The sequence below is a fragment of the Lygodium microphyllum genome, chromosome 24 (assembly GCF_053477565.2).
Source record: "Lygodium microphyllum isolate KBCC chromosome 24, Lygodium_microphyllum_v1.1.10, whole genome shotgun sequence".
NCBI lineage: Eukaryota > Viridiplantae > Streptophyta > Polypodiopsida > Schizaeales > Lygodiaceae > Lygodium > Lygodium microphyllum.
This window is the reverse complement of record NC_141158.1, coordinates 16,505,721-16,524,742: the sequence shown is the minus strand read 5'-3', so window position 1 is coordinate 16,524,742 and position 19,022 is coordinate 16,505,721. Positions and strand designations below refer to the sequence as shown.

Sequence of the window (19,022 nt, the reverse complement as noted above, 5' to 3'; positions counted from 1 at the left end):
CTCCATTCAGACCAGCTTGATTATTTGACTCGTGTGGTCCCTATTGATGACCACAATGCAGTGCTAGAGGAGCTAGGATGCTATGCAAATCAGAGATTGTTGGAGGAGAGAGTCACTTGTGAAGCCTTTATTTTGGTGGCAAAACTTTGGATACGCACTGGAGACCCTTCAGCCCTTAGCCATGAGGGTCCTTGCCCAGGATTGCTCTTCGGGTACATGTGAGAGAAACTTGAGTGCCTATTCTCTCATTCACACAAAGATTCGCAATCTGCTTAGCACACGACAGTTAGAGCGGCTAGTCTATTGCCGCACTAACTTACGCATGATGAGGGCTATGATAAGCATGGGTAGTCCAAAGCAAGTAAAGTTTAAACACTTAAACCATAACATTTAAAATTTGTTGTTTTAACTTTTAAACTTTGAACTTTGAAGTTTAAACTTTATACTTTACAATTTAGACTTTAGTATTTACAATGATCAATCTTATGTGCATCATTGCATCATGTAGGTCAAGTTGACGGGCGACACTCTTCCAAGTATACATAAGGAGGTGGACGAGGAGGAGGAGATGATTTTTGCAGAGCTCTATAGAGAGCTTATAGCAGCAAATACTCGTGACACTCGCAGTCAGCGTGCTCGTCACTAGAGGCCACATTGGCCTTTTCTTTGCCTTTGGTTGCCTTAGATACATCTGTCTTATCCTCCTCCTTTTTATCTCTTGTATTCTTCTTTATCTCTTGTTCCTTCTTGTAATACCTACAATCAGGTTTCTTGTGGCCCTTCCAACCACAGTGATAGTAAGTAATGTCGCTCTTTTCCTTTCCTTTGCTCTTGCTCCTGTTTCTCTTTCCTGCATTTGTATTTCTCTTTTCACTAATGCCTCTTACATTATAAGCTGAGTTGTTGCCTTTCCCACTAGACATACCTCTAATTTTCTTCATTCAAGATAGAACCCCTCACCCCATCATATGAGAGATTGGGGTTATTACTGAGTGAAACCACCAAGGTCTCCCAAGAGTCAGGCAATTTCATGATCAAAAAGATCCGCCTCAACTTATCATCAAAGTCCAAATTTGCATCTTTGTGCTGATTTAAAATGCCTATAAATGCACTCAAGTGCTCAGTTGTAGGCTTTGACTCATCCAATCACATTTTTTTTTCCAAGAAAAGAGAACTCTATTAATAACACCTCGGAGAAAGTCCCCCTAAGGTAAATACAAAGTACAAGAAACTCTATGAAGAGTAACTAAGTACATCAAAGATACAATGGTTGTGTAAACAACCAATCTGGTGGGCTAAAGTGCCACACCATCTGAGGGGTAGTGTGAAAGAAGGTGTCTGAATCCCAAATCCTCAGGAAAGCCTCTCTTTTCTTCCTCATCCTCTCAGAGCTGCCTTGCAACCTCTCCCATCTCCCACGAAGAGTATAGACTATGTTTGTCCAAATCCTCGATAAATATAAGACAAGTGGTTGGGTCCAGGTCTATGTGCCATTTTCTTTGAAAGTGTACCACTACTCTGATTCTCTGCCTGGAGCAGCCACTGAGTGATGTAAGGCCAAGGTCCTCTTGCTGGAGGTGGCCATCCTGCTAGACTCTGAAAGTGAATGTCCTATCTCTACTAGATGCAATGACTGCTAGAAGGATATCCCCTCTAGAGAAAAGACCAATCCAAGTCTGAGACGAAGCTGTTTCAGTTTGCCAATCTGGTGGAACCCCTTCCATCACGGCCTCAATCATAACCCTGGCTCCCCTAAGACCATGTAATCTCTGCCTTTGGGTCTCATGTAGTAGCTCCTAAAATCCAAACCACTCCCCCACTGATATAGTGACCTGTAAAGAGACTCTCCCCCATGATAAGTGTGTCCGCTGCCCAATGGTGTGGCCTGACTCTGATCTCAAATAACGATTAAAGAGAAGAGGTTGTCTCCTCTTCTCTTCAATAGTAGTCGGGGGGGAGCTGGTAGAGCCTTGGAGATACAGATCTCCAAGCTCTAATAATGGCAGCTGCAACTCTGACCTCGAAGCTCCTCCCTAAATCTCTGGTGCTGATCTCTTGAAATATCCAGTGACTACTGGGTGCCATGGTCCTCGATGTATAGGTGTCAAGTCCTCTAGCCTTCCCATCAGAAGTTTCTTCCAGGGCTCCTCTCCTAGAAGCAGACCCCTAACAATGAGCTTGACCAATAAGGCTTTGCTTTGACTATCTGGATCTATGATCCCCAATCCTCCTCTGGATCTAGGCTGTATGATGACATCCCAAGCTACCTTTGCTCTGGCTGGACTCCCATCTCCTCCTAACCAAATGAAGTTCCTGATGAGGCGTTTCACCAACTTGTGCATTAAATGCACCTAATTAACACATGTGGTGATCTCATAGGCAGTTTTCAGCTTCTCCCATATTGCATAACCTGTATCTAAACCCTTAATGTTTGTCATGATGTCATCAGTGACACCCATCTTTATGTAAGCCACAACCTTTCTATTTACTCTAGCCCAATCTGCATGAGACATTAGTGCGGGTTTATCTTCTTGCAAAGCATCCTCACAATCCTTTAGGAACAAAATGCCCTGCATATTGTCTTTCCAAAGGTCAAAGCCCCATAAAACCGTTTGACTTCCATCAAACTCTTGATGTCTGAACTAAAAGAAGTTGCAGTCATTTTATCACGAACACGAGTAAATGCCCCTGAAATGCAAAGCACAAGCTGAACTAGCAAACAAACTGTTGTTCTTCCTCAACCAGGAATAAATCTTTGTTGTTTGTACATAAACCAACCACCACACAGGCAAAAATGCAAAAAATTACCAAATTCTACACAAACCCCCAAAATTTCAGGTCCAAAATTGCATAAATATCAGCCAATCTGACCTAGCTGAGCAGAATATTATCAATACACGGAAAGCCCCAATTTTCTGAGATCTAATGTTCACTGCAAGGCACTTCCTAGAAAGTTTAACTTTTGCGATAACTATGTTTTGGGAAAACATGTAAAGAGTTCATACTCCCATGGAGCCTCTAGAAAGGCATGTATTTTGGATTTAGTCCATTCTGATGTATGTACCATGCCACTAAAAACTCATAGTGGTTTCCATTATTTTGTCTTTTTTTATGACCATTCTAGAAATCTATGCCTTTACTTGCTTAAGCAAAAAAGTGAGGTACTGGACGCCTTTAAAAGGTTTTATGCATTTGTTAGTACTCAAAAGGGTTTAAAATTAAAATGCATAAGAACAGACAATGGGGGAGAGTATGTATCTAAAGAATTCACTAAGTTTTGTGATGTCAATGGGATTAAACGAGAGCTTAATCCGTTATCTAATGGTGTGCCTAAGCAAATGAATCGCACTTTATGTGAGAAGATTCCGTGCATGTTGTCCACAACTAACTTCCCGCAATGGTTTTGGGGAGAGAGACTTAAAACTGCGGTGCATATCTGCAACCGATCTCCACATCATGCACTTAAAAGTGGCATCCCTGAAGAGATTTGGTCTGGCAAACCTACTTCATATGACCACTTAAGGGTCTTTGGCTAGGAATGCTATGTACATGTATCTGTTGATAGCAAAACCAAACTTAATATGAAATCCCACAGAGGCATCTTCATGGGTTATGGAGATGAAGGTGAATTGGGTTATAGAGTTTGGGTTCCAACCATTGTTGGGTATTTGACTCACGCCTTACTTACGCCTACGCTCATATGGGAGTGTCGGTGATCAGTAGGACACTGGGGCGCTTTTTACTCTCGGTAGGAGAGGTTTTTTCCCCCAGACTCATGGTCTTATTGTCGTATGTACTTGTGTGCTTATATTACACACACTTGGGCACTTAGTGTGTGTCGGGTGTGAACACCCCCCTACAACCCTAAGGTTTAAGGGTTGTACTTTGTACTTTCAGATTACACTCATTCAGTCCATTCTCTTGGGTGTCGTGCTTCAACTCTGTCTCTCACTCTCACACTATCTACTGAATCTCTGTTGTACCTTGATCCTCTGTTCTCACATTTGGTATCAGAGCGGTCCTCAGTCAGCAGCCAGCAGCCCCCGCCAGTTTTGCCCCCGTGTCACCAGCTCCAGACCTGCCCAGTCCTGCCTGCGCCTGTCAGCCCGTCAGCGTGCAGCACCAGACGACTCCTCTGCCCTACGCGCAGCTCCAACAGTCAGCGCGCAACACTTGCCTGTCCCAGCGCGCCACCAGCAAGAGCCGTCAACGTTAGTCTCGTCAGTCACATCTGACATCAGTCTCGTCACGTCAGCTGCAGGTGCTGACGTATGCCAGCGCGCTGTCCAACAGCGCAGTCCTCGTCAGCCCAGGCGCCGCCTAAGTCGTCTGTTAGCCCACGGGACTTCCGTCAGACCACCATCAGTCCACCCATCACATGCGACTGACCTGCGCCCGCCCGTCAACGTCACGCGCAGCCCGCACGTCTGACATCAGCCCGTCCTGCCCGCCGTTTTGACCACACGCAGCCTGCTCGTCTGACGACCACGTCAGCCTGTCCTGCGCCACCAAACTGCCTGCCGAGCAGCACACGCCAGTCTGCTCCACGTCAGGTAAAATTTTCAACAATTTTTTTTTTTAAATTTCAGCCCAGAACACAGTTCTGGAAGCGGAGGTTCACACGCGGCAAGCACAGAACAAGTGGGGGGATAAATTTCATGCAAATTTCTGGACTGAATCGTCAGAAATTTTGGGGCTTTTGTATATTTGGAGGACAGTTGCATTTGAACTGCTGATACAGTCACAGAAAGACTGTTTTTGACAGAAATTTTGGCAAAAATTTTGGGGATTTTGAGGATAACAGCGATGCAGTGCACTGTTTGCACCTTGAGAAGCGTGCATTAAAAGACAGTTTTCTGACAGAGTACGCCCTTGCACATTAATTGCAGAAACGTATTTGCTGCAATTTCTGGAAATTTGCAGATTTCTAGTTAATACTGCTTTGACATTGCTCATTTTGTCTTTGGAAATTTGTCATCATGGCAAATCAGGGAGGTGATGTTTTTACGTACGTATCCAAGGAGGACAGACTGGACGGAAACAACTATTCCCTTTGGTCATTCATGATGAAAAATGTATTAGTGGCCAAGAATTTATGGGATTATGTCAGTGGAGAGGAAACTCGACCGGGAGTTGTAGCTCCCGCTACTCCTCCTCCCCATGGCGCACGTGGACAACGGGGACCTCAACCCACTCCACCTCAGCCACTTCCTCCAAGAACTGCAGCTCAAAAAGCTTGGGATACCCGTGATGCACAGGCCTTGTCGCTGATTGCTCTGGCAGTTCACCAGTCCATCATACCTCATATCCGTTCGGCATCTTCTTCACGAGATGCATGGTTGACTTTGGAGCATATGTTTGCAGGAAAGAATGAGACTCGGATCTCTTTCTTGAAGAAAGAGTTGGAAACTCTTAAACAAGATTCAGGACTTGAGGGAGCAGCTCATGAATGTAGATGAGTATTTTTCGGATGCACAGTTGATATCCACCACCTTGAATTCCTTACCTCCTTCGTACTTGTCTTTTCATACTGCATTGAACCTCACCATGAGGATTGCTGAGCACCCACTCACTTTTATTCAGCTGGTTAGCTTGCTTCTAGAGGAGGAGCAAACACGGAAAAATAGTGGTGTGGATGCTATAGTCTCTGAGCAGGCTTTTGTGGACAGGGACTATTGTTTTTACACTTGCAGTTATGACATCTCTTGGGCCGATAGAGCACTTAGCTCTACAGAGGATGCTGACACTTGGTTCTTTGACAGTAGTGCTTCTAGACATATCACATCTCGCAAAGATTTGTTTGCTTCAGTTAGTGCACCTCCCGTTGGGAAATCGGTACAATGTGCCAATAATGCATCATACCCTGTTCGTGGTATTGGGGAGATTCAGCTCACAGCCATTGATGGCTCTATTCTCCGCCTGCAGGATGCTTTGTTTGTGCCTGGAATAAAGAAGAATTTGCTTTCTATTTTTTCTTTGGCACGTTGTGGTATGCAGGTCACCTTTGATGATGACCGTTGCATGGTTCGAGAAAAAGAATGCATGACTTTGGTCTTGACAGGATCTTTGTGTCATGGTTTATATGAGTTGGATGCTCTTTCAGTAGATCAGTCAGCATACTTGACATCCACTCTTACTCCTGCTATGATACAGGCGGAGTTATGGCATGCTCATTTAGGACATGTAAACTTTGGCAGCTTGATGCTTTTACAGCGTACTCAGATGCTGGATGGCTTACCTCTCTTGGAGAAACCTCCTGAGCACTTATGCGAGGGATGCATTTTGGGGAAAATGCATCGGTTCTCATTTCCTCGTGATGTTGCTTTCAGGGCAACAACCAGATTGCAGTTAGTGCATTCAGATGTTTGTGGGCCTATGCAGACCATGTCATTGGGTGGTTGTTATTATTTTGTGACATTCATTGATGACTTCACACGTTTTTGCTGGGTCTATTGTTTGAAAAAGAAGTCAGAAGTGTATGATGCATTTTTGGCTTTCAGTGCAATCTGGATGCCACATTAAGACTCTCCGTTCGGACCGAGGGGGGGAATACATGTCCTCTATGCTGAATTCTTTTTTGCAGCAGAAGGGCACATAGTACATCAGTATACTACAGCTTATACTCCACAACAGAATGGGGTAGCAGAGAGGAAAATCGGTCACTCATGGAGATGGCCAGATGTATGCTGAAGGCAAAGAGCTTGCCTCATAGTTTTTGGATGGAAGCAGTCATGTGTGCTTGCCATATTTTGAACAGATGCCCTAGCAAAGCCTTGAAGACCATCACACCATTTGAGGCTTGGAACAGCCGTAAACCTTCGGTTGGTCACTTTCGTACCTTTGGGTGTCTTGCCTATGCCCATATTCCACAGGTACTTAGAAGAAAATTGGACAACAAGGCTGTTAAGTGCATTTTTATGGGATATAGCAATGAGAGCAAAGGCTACAGACTCTATGATCCCGTTACTAAGAAGGTTTTTGTTAGCAGGGATGTTGTTTTTTATGAAAAATCAGAATTATCCTTGGCTGGTTTTGACACATATCAGGCTGCCCGTGATGTTTTTGAAGCGCTGCTGCCCATTACTTTTGGTGATTCAGCTGGAGGTTCACAAAATGAACCTAATGTTCAGCCAGCTGCTCCTATGGAAAGTGCAGAAATTCAGCCATTGGCTGATCGGAATATTCAGCATCATGCTGAAACAGAAATTCAGCAAGAGCTTGCATACAGCCAGGATGCTAGACAGCTACCTAGATGGTATTTGCAGACTATGCAAGATAGTCCTTTGGATGCACCCATGGCTGGTCGTACTAGAAGGCAAACTCGCTTGCATGATTCAGCACATACCATGGAGTTTATTATGGCAGCAAGTACTTATGATAATGAAGAGCCTGAATGTTATGAGGATGCACAACACAATGTGCATTGGATGGCAGCCATGCAAGCTGAATTAGATTCTATTACTAAGAATCAAACTTGGGATTTGGTGTCCTTGCCATTTGGGAAGAAAGCCATTGGAACGAAATGGGTCTACAAATTGAAAAGAAAAGCAGATGGATCCATTGATAAATACAAGGCACGGCTGGTAGCTAAAGGCTACGCACAGAAAAAGGGCATTGATTATGAGGAGACATTTGCTCCTACTTCCCGTATGACGACCATCAGGTCTATGATTGCTTTGGCTGCACATTATGGTTGGACAGTACATCAGCTAGATATCAAGACTGCATTTTTACATGGGGAACTTCAAGAGGAAGTTTATGTACAGCAACCCATTGGTTTTACAGTTGAAGGCTCAGAACATTTGGTATGCAAGCTTAAAAAGGCACTATATGGTTTGAAACAAGCTCCTAGAGCTTGGTATGAAAAGATAGATGCTTTCTTGCTTGGTCAGGGGTTTCTAAACAGCTCATCTGAGTCTACTCTTTACGTATGTAAAGAAGGGGGATCTATGCTGATTTTATGTCTTTATGTTGATGACCTTTTGCTCACTGGAACACATGCTGATCAGATTTCAGCATTCAAACAAAATTTGCAGCAAACTTTTGACATGTCTGACTTGGGAGTTTTGCATTACTACTTGGGCATCCAGTTCATACATAATGCTCGAGGTATTGGGTTATCCACAGGGCAACTTCTTGAGAAATTTGGCTTACAGGATTGCAAGCCAGTTAGTAGTCCCATGGAACCTGGACTGAAACTGTCATTACATGATGACAGTGATTTGTTTGATATACATACATATGCTCCTGCAGTTGGATGTCTTATCTATCTATGCAATACTAGGCCGGACATACAGTTTGCAGTTTCAGTTTTGAGCAGGTATATGCATCAGCCACGTATGTCACATTGGCAAGCTGTCAAGCGTGTTTTTCGCTACTTGCAGGGTACTCGTTCTCTTGGGTTGCTTTATGCCAAGGGGGGACCACTGCATTTACATGCTTACAGTGATTCTGATTGGGCTGGTGATGATGATACACGTCACTCTACTAGTGGCAATTGTTTCTTTCTTGGCACTTCTTGCATTTCTTGGCTTAGCAAGAAACAATCCACTGTTGCCACATCGTCATGTGAAGCTGAATACAAGGCAGCTTTCACTACCACAGTTGAATGCGTATGGCTTAGACGCTTGCTAGCTGATTTGGATGTATCTGTTACTAAGCCTACTCCATTGTTCACTGACAGTCAGAGTGCCATTGCAGTGGCACGGAACCCAGTGTTTCATGCTCGCACGAAACACATTGAGATTCACTATCACTTTGTCAGAGAGAGGCTACATGCAGGTGATATCAGCCTTGTCTATTGTCCTACCACCAGTAATGTGGCAGACATCTTCACCAAAGCTCTTCCTCGTGACAAATTTGAAGCATTTCGAGATGCTTTAAATTTGATATCCTTTGGTGGCGGATGATCCTTGTACTCTTGATCACTCTTCACTCCAGGGGGGTTTGTTGGGTATTTGACTCACGCCTTACTTACGCCTACGCTCATATGGGAGTGTCGGTGATCAGTAGGACACTGGGGCACTTTTTACTCTCGGTAGGAGAGGTTTTTTCCCCCAGACTTATGGTCTTATTGTCGTATGTACTTATGTGCTTATGTTACACACATTTGGGCACTTAGTGTGTGTCGGGTGTGAACACCCCCTACAACCCTAAGGTTTAAGGGTTGTACTTTGTACTTTCAGATTACACTCATTTAGTCCATTCTCTTGGGTGTCGTGCTTCAACTCTGTCTCTCACTCTCACACTGTCTACTGAATCTCTGTTGTACCTTGATCCTCTGTTCTCACAACCATGAAAAGGTACTACGCAGCCAAGATGTGGTATTAATGAGTCAAAGCTGCTAAAAAATACCACATCTAGTGATTTGGACAAAAAGAAAGTGAAATTTCAACATGATCAACCACTTAAACAGCCATCAGCCACCACTGAAAAATCAGCTCCATTTGATGCTGGTTTTGATAATTAATGTGCTATTATTGAGCCAGATGAAAATGGGCAGCAAAGGGATGCTGAAAATCAGCTTGGGCAACAAAATCAACATTCTGAAAATGTATTACAGCAGCCTAAAATTGTATTACAACAACCGGAAAATGCAGTTTAGCAACCAAATAATGAGGTCATTGACATTCCTTTGGATGTGGATCCATTACTTGATAACCATAGCAACAAAGAAACGTGTTTCCTTGAGTTTGAAACTTACGAAACGTTTCTTAAAGTAAAAAACATTTTTGAAAATTAAAAACTTGGGTTTTTTTTAAATAGGGAGGACCCAAAAACATGGAATTTTTGACAAAAACTGCTGGACAATGTTAGACATGATCATGATAATGAGTAATGACTCATAAGGACCCCAGATTTTGAATGACACAATTAACTTTTTGAGATTTTGTTTAGTTATTGGACTCTGTCATTCCAATATCTATTCTTCTCTTGAGAGTTGATTATTATATAACTTCGGTTTCATTTATAAGTTATTTATGATTTATTTTGGATTTTGACATTTTGTCAGTTTGCTTGAGAATGAGAATCGTGATGTTGCAACTTGACTTAGTCCATATTGTACATGAGCTATTTACATGTTTATTTCAATTTTCTTTGTGTAATATGCATGAATCATAATGTTTGAGGTCTGAACCATAGTATAGCTTTTCTAAACAACAACTTTGACATAATTCAATAATGGATCATGCATTGTAACATATTATTCTCAATCGATTCTCATGTATTATCATTCAAGCTTGGTTGGTCTTTCTTTTTTTAAGAGAAAGTTTCATAGGGGTTTAAAACCTCTTTCCCTAGTTAAAACTATTTTAAAATCCCTATATAAAAAACACACATTTCTTATTTTACCCCCTCTTGAAAGAAACTAACAAAACACATTTCTGTTGTTTCGTTTCTAAACGTTTTTGACGTTTCTAATTGCTATGCTAATAACACAGATCATTGAGGGAGAAGGGCTACACGTGTCAAAAGACCTATAAAGAGATTTGATCCCTCTTTGGACTTTTTTTTACTCACAAATGAGGGTGAGTCTCTAACATATAAAGAGGCATTATCATGTGAGTTAAAGAAAAAGTGGGAGCTAGCTATGCAAGAAAAAATAAAATCTTCGTATCGAAACGATACTTGGAATTTGATTCCATTGCCCAAAGATAGGAAAGCTATTCCTAACAAATGGATCTATAAAATCAAGTGTGTGGATAGCAAAACCAAATACAAATACAAGCTTGTGGCTAAGGGTTATACACAGAAAGAGGGGATTGACTTCCAGGAAGTCTTTTCACCTATTGTCAAAATGACCACTCTTCAGGTATTGTTTGCTATCGTAGTATCTATGGATCTTGAACTTGATCAAATGGATCTTAGAACTACATTCCTCAATGGTGATTTAGAAGAAGAGCTGTACATGAAATACCCAAAGGGCTTTGTTATGCCAGGAAAGGAGCACTTGGTGTGTAGGCTTAAGAGAAGCTTGTATGGTTTTAAACAAGCTCCTAGAGAGTGGTATAAAAAATTTGATGCCTTCATGCTCTCACATGGGTTTAAAAGAAGCAATGCAAATCACTGCTTATATATGAAGAAGGCTGATGATGGAAGCCTTATAATACTTGTGCTTTATGTGGATGATATGCTTATTGCTGGTAAGCATAAAAGCCAAGTTAATGCACTGAAAAGATAGCTGAATTCAGCCTTTTCCATGAAGGAATTCGGTGCAATTGAACACATTTTGGGCATGCGTGTAACGAGAGATAGAGAGCAGCAGCTCTTATTTCTCTCACAAGAAAAGTACATCAGCAAAGTAATTGATCGTTTTTCCATGGCAAATGCTAAGCCACTTGGCGTTCCTTTACCACATACCTTAAGCCTAGCAAAGCAAATTGCCCAAAAGATGATAAGGCAGCCAACTCTATGAAGGCTTCAGCTTGTGGGTCACTCATGTATGCTATGGTTGCCAATAGACCTAACCTTGCTCATGCAATGGGAGCTGTAAGCAGGTTTGTGTCAAATCCTGGCAAAGCACATTGGGAGGCAATGAAATGCATATTCTGGTACCTTACACAGAGAAAATGTATTTGCTATGGAAAGGGTACGTTAGATCTGCATGGATATTGTGATGCAGACATGGCTGGTGGCTCGGATACTCGCAAGTCTACTAGCAGGTACATATTTACCTTGACTGTCAAAGTTGTTTCTTGGTGCTCTAGATTGCAAAAGATAGTAGCACTTTCTACCGCTGAGGCTGAATATATTTCAGCCACTAAAGCTTCGAAAGAAGCTGTTTGGCTTGGTCGTTTGGTGAGCCTTCTAAGACAACGTCAACAAAAGTCCTATCCCTCTGTGTGTAAGATAGCCAAAGAAGGCATTGCCAATCTTGGAAAGGTAAAGCGTGAAGTACTCATCAAGCCTACGAAAAGAGAGAGTGATGGCAATGCCATCTTCAAGCAAGAGTAGTTCCGACCCTCCATCCATCTGTCAAAGTACACCACTCAAGATTTGACATCGAGTAGGCTAGTGCCAAGCATTGCCTCCATCTACTCATGTGAGCTAAACTGGAGGGGTGCTTCCCAAGGATACCACTCATGTGACTCTAGCTAGGAGTGTCACTAGGAGCCAATTGAATGGAGCCCTTAAGAATGCAAATGGATAGGCGATTTCAAACCATTCTGCAGCCCAAAGAAGATGCCTCAAGGGCTTTCACTTTGTTCCTAGGTGCCAACTCTATGTCTAGAGCGAAGCGAATCAGCAAGAAGGCATCAGCCTAATGTGTGCACAGGGTTGCATTAGAGTCCCCTAGTGGTGGTGGTGGACTGGCTGCAATCTTATATACTAACTCCATGTGTCTGTGATGTGGATGCCTCTTGGCTGACTTTGCTGCGGTGATTCCAATGGGGATAAGAGAGATGGAAGAAGCTTGTGCAAGAAATAACACAAAGGCTGCGAGTGTGGAGGCTGAAGACGTGTCCATGTTAGGAGGTTGGACTGAAGGGAACACCTATGTTGGGGAGGCAACAAGGGAGTGGTGGGTAGACAGGAGGCGGATGGAAGTGGGGGGTTGTTTGGCATTGCAATTCACACCTGCAGGTTGCAAGGTTTCCCCATCAGCAAGCAGCAGGCTTTACCCAAGCAAGCCTGTCACTTCTATCACTTCTGCTCTAGCCAGTGCTGTTTCTGCTGGAGGGCGTTGCCAGGACAAATGCCCACTCCTATATATATATATATATATATCCCAAAAAGTGAATAACAACCGGCGCCTCCCTTTGCAGCAGCTATCCCCATAGAGCAACTAGCAGCTTACATTGTTGGTTATTTTCCTCCTTTGACCCGACGTTGTTGCTTTGGGCTGTATCACTCTGCCAAAAAAGCCTGACCTTTCAACAGGTCTCTATGGAAGTGTATGGCCACCTCTCGAACAGGAAGAAAAAAGGACAATCTACTACCTTAAATATACATGCTGATGCCCAGGGTTGACTGTTGGTCAATTTAACCAACCGGTTTCTCGTTGATGTGTTTCGAATCCTCTCCTCTCCTTCACCCACATGTAGTGCATCTTTAATGTGCTCAAAACTCTTGAGATATATTCAAACAATACGACACCGGTGAATTGTAACTTTCTAACAGCAGCTGCTATGGCTGTGTAGCCCATTCAAGTAATAGCCACTTGGTCTAATAACTATGTTCCATCTTGTGTGAGGGTTTCAAATGAATTATTATTTTTTCTCAAGGCCTTTCACTCCAAAATATAGGTAGTTTCAAAGCCCACTAAAAGAACAAATTGATAATCAAAACGGAAACTATTGATTGGTATAATTACATTAAAGTGCAGATACATTCATAACACTAAATGTCATGCATTGTTCAGCACAAGGTTGCACCAAGCAAAACCAGCAGTCATAGTGTTGTTGATGATTGTCTGAGGTGGCACCATGGCTGCCAATACAATCACACCTAAGTTGCAATTTTCCATAAATAGACGTGTCACATAAGGGTGGAACGGTCAACTTTATTATACATATGAAATCGGAAAGTCTTGTGAAATTGAGCACAATTTAATGCAGTCCACCTCTATCTCAAGGAGTCTAACCTGGGAGTGAATGAACTGGCCATGTGAATCCAAAATTAGATATCGTATCGGTTAATCTTTGTTTCTAATGGAAATCTCCTGATGCCAGTTTACGTGGCTAAAATCTGGAGATGCCAAAGGCTTCTAATGATATGCTTTGTATTAAAAATAGTTAAGAAACAGGAAAAATCACTATGAAGACTCAAATTAGGGCTCAAATTAACACACCTTGAGCCAGTCATACATTGCCAGCGATGTGGTACTGCAGGACCAATCCAGAATACACCGGAGTTCGAAAAGAAAGGGCAATGAACGATAAAGCCGGAACCCAATGTGGTTTAAATGGGATACCTTCCTGGTAAGAAATTGTTCATATAATGCTGTTTTTGAAGGGAGTCCATACTTTATCTGTGATGCTTGTAATGAAAGAGAGAGCCCTTTGATTATGCAGAAAATTCGAAGCAACAAAAGGCCATGCTCTTTTGTACTCATTTGCCAACCATAGAGAGTTACATAATAGGTAAATAGGAAAAGGCTGAAAAAGTAATAAAAGACCTTCCCCAATGCAAATGAGCAGAGATATATCACTCGATCCAGTACAATTAGGAAAAACAATGTCTGCATCAGAAAATCCAGTAGTTAGGTACTACAATGTCATTTCACATTAGCTTCATGCTCCTACAAAACTAATTCAAATCATTCACCAAAGTACTTCAGATAAACCAGCACATTATTTACAATTGAGTCACATATTGGTTAGAGCAGCCCACTCACCATAAGGACAAACACAAACTCTTTAGGGAACTGATCTTCCAGCTGATAAACGTTTAGAAAATCAGGACTGTTCTTTATGAAGGATTGGTAAAACAAAGCCGTAAAAAAGAAAGCAGTGAGATCAGTTCCGAAGATGTAAGCATAAAGATCCACTTCTCGTTTTCCACCAGCAATTATGGATATAATAGGAAACGGGAAAAACATAGTGTCCACAAGCCCTTCTTCCTTAGCTCTTTGAATCTCCACAGAAATGTCTTTAGCAGGAGTGAGAGATTTGTAATGCTCACTAGCTGGGCATGATTTCCTAGGAGCAGCATATATGACTTCTAATACAGCAACAACAACATCAGTTTCTGCCTGACTGCTTTCAATGCTCTCAATTCTGACAGTACTGACACTGTGATGGGTATTCTTGGTCCCCATGAGACATGAGCTGTAATGTGCACCTAAAAGCAGCTTGTTAAATGCAGACTCAATTCGCCCAGGTTGAATTCCATCTTCAGGCCACTTCTTGACGGACATTGTTACTTGCACAAAATGAGGTGGAGCTTCAGATCCATATAACAGAGCCATGCAATACCTGAAAAAGAACCTAAAAATACTTGTAAACTTCTTCTGGACAACAGCCACATGCTCTTGCAATTTCACCTTCCATGAAACACCCTTAAGATCCTTGTTGTCATTTTCCCTTCGACTTAGAACAGACATCCATTCACCATCTCGAGCTTTGATTGAACTTTGCACCAGGGTTGAAAGATACACCAAAAAGAGAGGTAATACCCCTGCTACAAATGAATCATTCATCATAGTTGTCCGAATCCCAACTCTCTCAAGCCACAAATTCAACCAAGAGGATAGAGCTCGATGTTTCGTGTGCTGTATCAAAACTTGATTCATGTACTCAAGTAAAATGTTAACCTCTGTATATATAAGCATCATTAGCCAGAACCGTTGACCTGGGCCTGGATTTACCAGGAGGGCATAGAGAAACAGTGAAGCAGGGTAAAACAGCATCAAAAGGCTGAAGTTCCAGACATATGCAAGGAGGAAGAAAAAGTAACAAAGAACATCAATGTTTGCTCTGATTTTGGAATAAAACCAGACATACAGTAAAGAAAGGTGATGTGGCAGTTCACCCAAGGTGTTTTGATGAGCTGGCCACAAAAACTCTGGGTCAGCATTCCCGGAAGCAACCCCTTCCTTATGCACATTATCTTTCACAAAGTATGCATCTTCTTCCACTGTCAATCTCTCCGCATCATCAGATACTCTTTGTAGACCTGCAATATCCGCCAGAGCATCACTGGTAACTGGTACTTGTCCAGGTGGGCAGCTCAGTGAAGAGGGAATATCCACAGGTTTCCTTTTCACCATCTTCTGATCTCTTTCAGGTAAAGCTGCAAGCATACCTTCATCAAGGTCATGATGCTGAGTCTTCTCAAAGGATAACCCAGATGAGGATTCTGGGTGAGTTAAGCTTGTTCTTCTCTTCACACAGCTAAAAGTTTCACCAGATAATTTACTGCTCTCAGATACATCATCATCAAGGTGTGTTTGCACTTTCCTTTGAGATATGTTTTGGCTCTGCTCTTTTTCTGAAGAAAAAAGTAAGTCACGGTTGCTGAGATCTCTTCCAAAAATCTTCTTTTCCATGACTTTCCCTGAGGCATTTAGTGCCTCCACATTGAGCTGAACATGAAGCATATCTGACTTCATCTTTTCTACTTGCAGACGGCGATGTTGCTTCAATTCTTCCATGGTACGAATCTGTTGCAATTGTTCAGTTTTCCAAGCTGCTTTGGCCTCTTGGGCTTCTAGCTTTACATCCATCTCTTCTGCTTCTAAATATCTGAGAACTTGTTCATACTCTTTTGAGCTAAAAATGAATGACTGAAGAAGCACCACACAAAAGATTGTGATGTCAACAAGTATAGATTGAGAAGTTATATCAAACCCATATGCAATTTTGACAAAACCCACTGTATCATACAAGCTGAATCCTTCATCACTTGAATTACCAACATAGGGGGCTTGGTATAAAAGTGACATAATCATCAGCAGGAAGTTATAAAGCTGTAAATATCGAAAGATTTTGTTCCTTGTTTTCAAAAGTTTCACCCTCATTCGTGCAAAGACCAATGCAAAAGCAAGATATCCCAAATGAAGTACATCATACTGAAGTGTCCCAGTAATAAATACTAGCAATAGTACCATATCCAAAAAGTGGCGGTAAATGAAAAATCTGACCCGGTCTAGCCATGTCCATTGTCCCTTTGTCTCATAATTTATTTCTTTCCATGCTAATTTGTCTCTGGGTGGGAATAAAATGTTGTAAAAAGAGAAAGCTTCAGCTTTCCCCATGCATATATCAGACTTCAGTTTCAAACAGCCAATAAAGAAAACCATGAAATATGCCATGAGGGTTTGCCAGTCATCAACCATCACCCCTGAAATCATTAAAATGTCTTACTTCAATTAGAAGTATAACAATAACATGCACAAAAAGTGTACTTGGTCTTAAGATTATCAACAAAGGTTAACATTTTTAAAGATGCAGCTCTACACAAGAAAATATCTTTAGGAAACAAACAAGTACCTAGCCAGCACCTGCTGCAGTAACTCAAGTCAACTTGGAAGTCCTTCCAACATGTATGGCAGCGAGTATTGTGTGCTCCAACAAAGTTAGGAATACTCCATGATGGTGGGCCCCTTGTAAACAGCATGTATTCAACCACAAGGATCAATGCAAACAACATCACAAAAAAAGGCCACAAAAGCTTCAGAGTATCCCTTTTCAGCAGAATACAGAGACTCAATATTGTCATGTAGAAGAGAGAAATAACATTAAGAACTGCAAAACTTGCAACTAGCAGCACAAGCATGCTGATTTCCACCCCAAAAAGGTTGAATGCGTTTTCTGTCATATACATGGCATATGCTTTTAAAGTCCTCACTTGGGCTCCATATCTCTCTCTTCTTAGCATCAGCATTGCTCTCTTGCTCCATTGACGACTTTGTTTTGCACTCCGGAAGTTCAATGCATAATCACAATTAATTCCAGACTGCTTTCCTATAGAAGTTTCAGCAGATATGTCAGGATCAGATTTTGAATCTGTCTGAGCTAAATGAATCGTGTCTTCTTCTAGACTATGGCTCCTTGTCAGCCCTCCCTGGTTGTGAAGGCCAGACTGAAAGTCTGGCTCAGATCGAACCTCAGGCAGTCCAGCTTGCACCTTTGGTCTTGTTTCACCGGCAGAAGGTTGCACTTCAGGTCCAGCTTGTACTTCGTCATGAGCCTTGCGTGGATAGGGTACATACAGTAAGCACGGCTCTTCAAATCTTCCAGTGTTTCGTAGAGATGCAGGCAGTTGATCCAACCAATTAAAAGCACTATATTGGAGAAGACATGCAACAAATACTAGTGTCCTACTTCGAAAACTTGACTCCCATGCCCAAAAGCTGTTTGGGATTGCTCGAAAGCCTAACCAGTATAAGAAAGGACCGTGTATCTGGTTGGGGAGCATCTGTAGCTTCTCACCCAGCAGTTGAAATAAAAATTCTGCTGTAGCCAGTAAGGCTGTGTACATAGAGAAGAACTTTTCAGGGAACCTCGATACTTTTGGCATGAAACATGTGATCACAAGCATTACGAGGTAAACAAATCCAGTTGCACCAACTGGTGACATGCTTGCATAGAAAACTGTAACTGACAAGATCTTGTTACTGTGCAGAATGAAGAACCTTTTGACCAAAGCCAAAAACCCATAAGATGTTTCAATGTGGTCACCTTGGGCACCAATATCTGCTTCCCTTGTCTTTTGACCTCGCTCGAATCTAAAGAGTTGCATGACAAGAAGTATCAAAAAGGAATCCCAGATGTTGCCAAGGAAAGATGCTGCTGGTCTAAAACCCAAATCCGGGTACAAATTGATACAGTCTCCTATCAGCTTTTGGAGCTCAGGAAAACATGTTAGGAGGTAGTGAAATACAAACACGAAAAATGTGTAAGTGAATAGAGGTAACCACAGTGGGGTCCTAGTTCTTCCAATCAGTTGCCGTCCAGTCATCCAGTACAGCAACAGACAAAAGTATCCAAAAGATATATAGTTCGGACCAAGCTTATACACAACAAGTAGCACAGTTAAAGCTGCAATGGAGGTCCCAAAAGAACGATATGAAGCACGCAGGGCCTCACCAAGCCCTGAAAGCCAGCTCATTATCAATTGCACTGCCAAGGCCATCATGAGAGTCTGTTAGCTGCAATGCTGTCTTTGCTTTAAAGATCTATACCCCGTGCTCCCCGAAATAGAAACAATAAAAGCAACACTAAGTCATTCTTTGACAGTTTTCTATCCATAAATTCATTGATCTCTGAGCATGCAAATCCCTCAAGCTAAAGATGAAAATAAAAAACAAATTAGAAAACATAAAGCCAACAGAGGATGGACTTTCAGCAGCAGAATCAAAAGGTTGTTTTTTGAAAGTAACTCATCTGTTGCTTACATGTTCGCATGCATAACTTATCTTTACAGTAAGCTCAACCCTATTATTTTCTTCAGTTGGCATTTGTACTCACATGATGATTGCTTCAGAGTTTCTAGAATAAGATATTGCAAGCTTTACATCCCTTGTTCAAGTCGTGGAAATCATTCAACCGAAGATCAAGATATTTGACAACACTCAA

General features: G+C 42.0%; 1 protein-coding gene across 4 annotated transcripts in view; it reads right to left on the bottom strand.

The window, feature by feature from the left end:
* LOC148014877 (piezo-type mechanosensitive ion channel component) overlaps positions 1–19,022 on the bottom strand; it is a 182,066-nt gene that overhangs the window by 49,186 nt on the left and 113,858 nt on the right. For 3 of the 4 annotated variants that reach the window (XM_087665903.1, XM_087665905.1, XM_087665904.1), the window contains 3 exons: positions 16,935–18,566; positions 14,339–16,785; positions 13,793–14,182 (listed from right to left, as the gene is read on the bottom strand). In XM_087665903.1, coding sequence (XP_087522029.1) covers positions 13,793–14,182; positions 14,339–16,785; positions 16,935–18,566 — 4,469 coding nt within the window. Of the gene's footprint in view, positions 1–13,585; positions 13,690–13,792; positions 14,183–14,338; positions 16,786–16,934; positions 18,567–19,022 lie in introns of all 4 variants that reach the window. The other variant, XR_015688441.1, reaches the window with a different exon arrangement.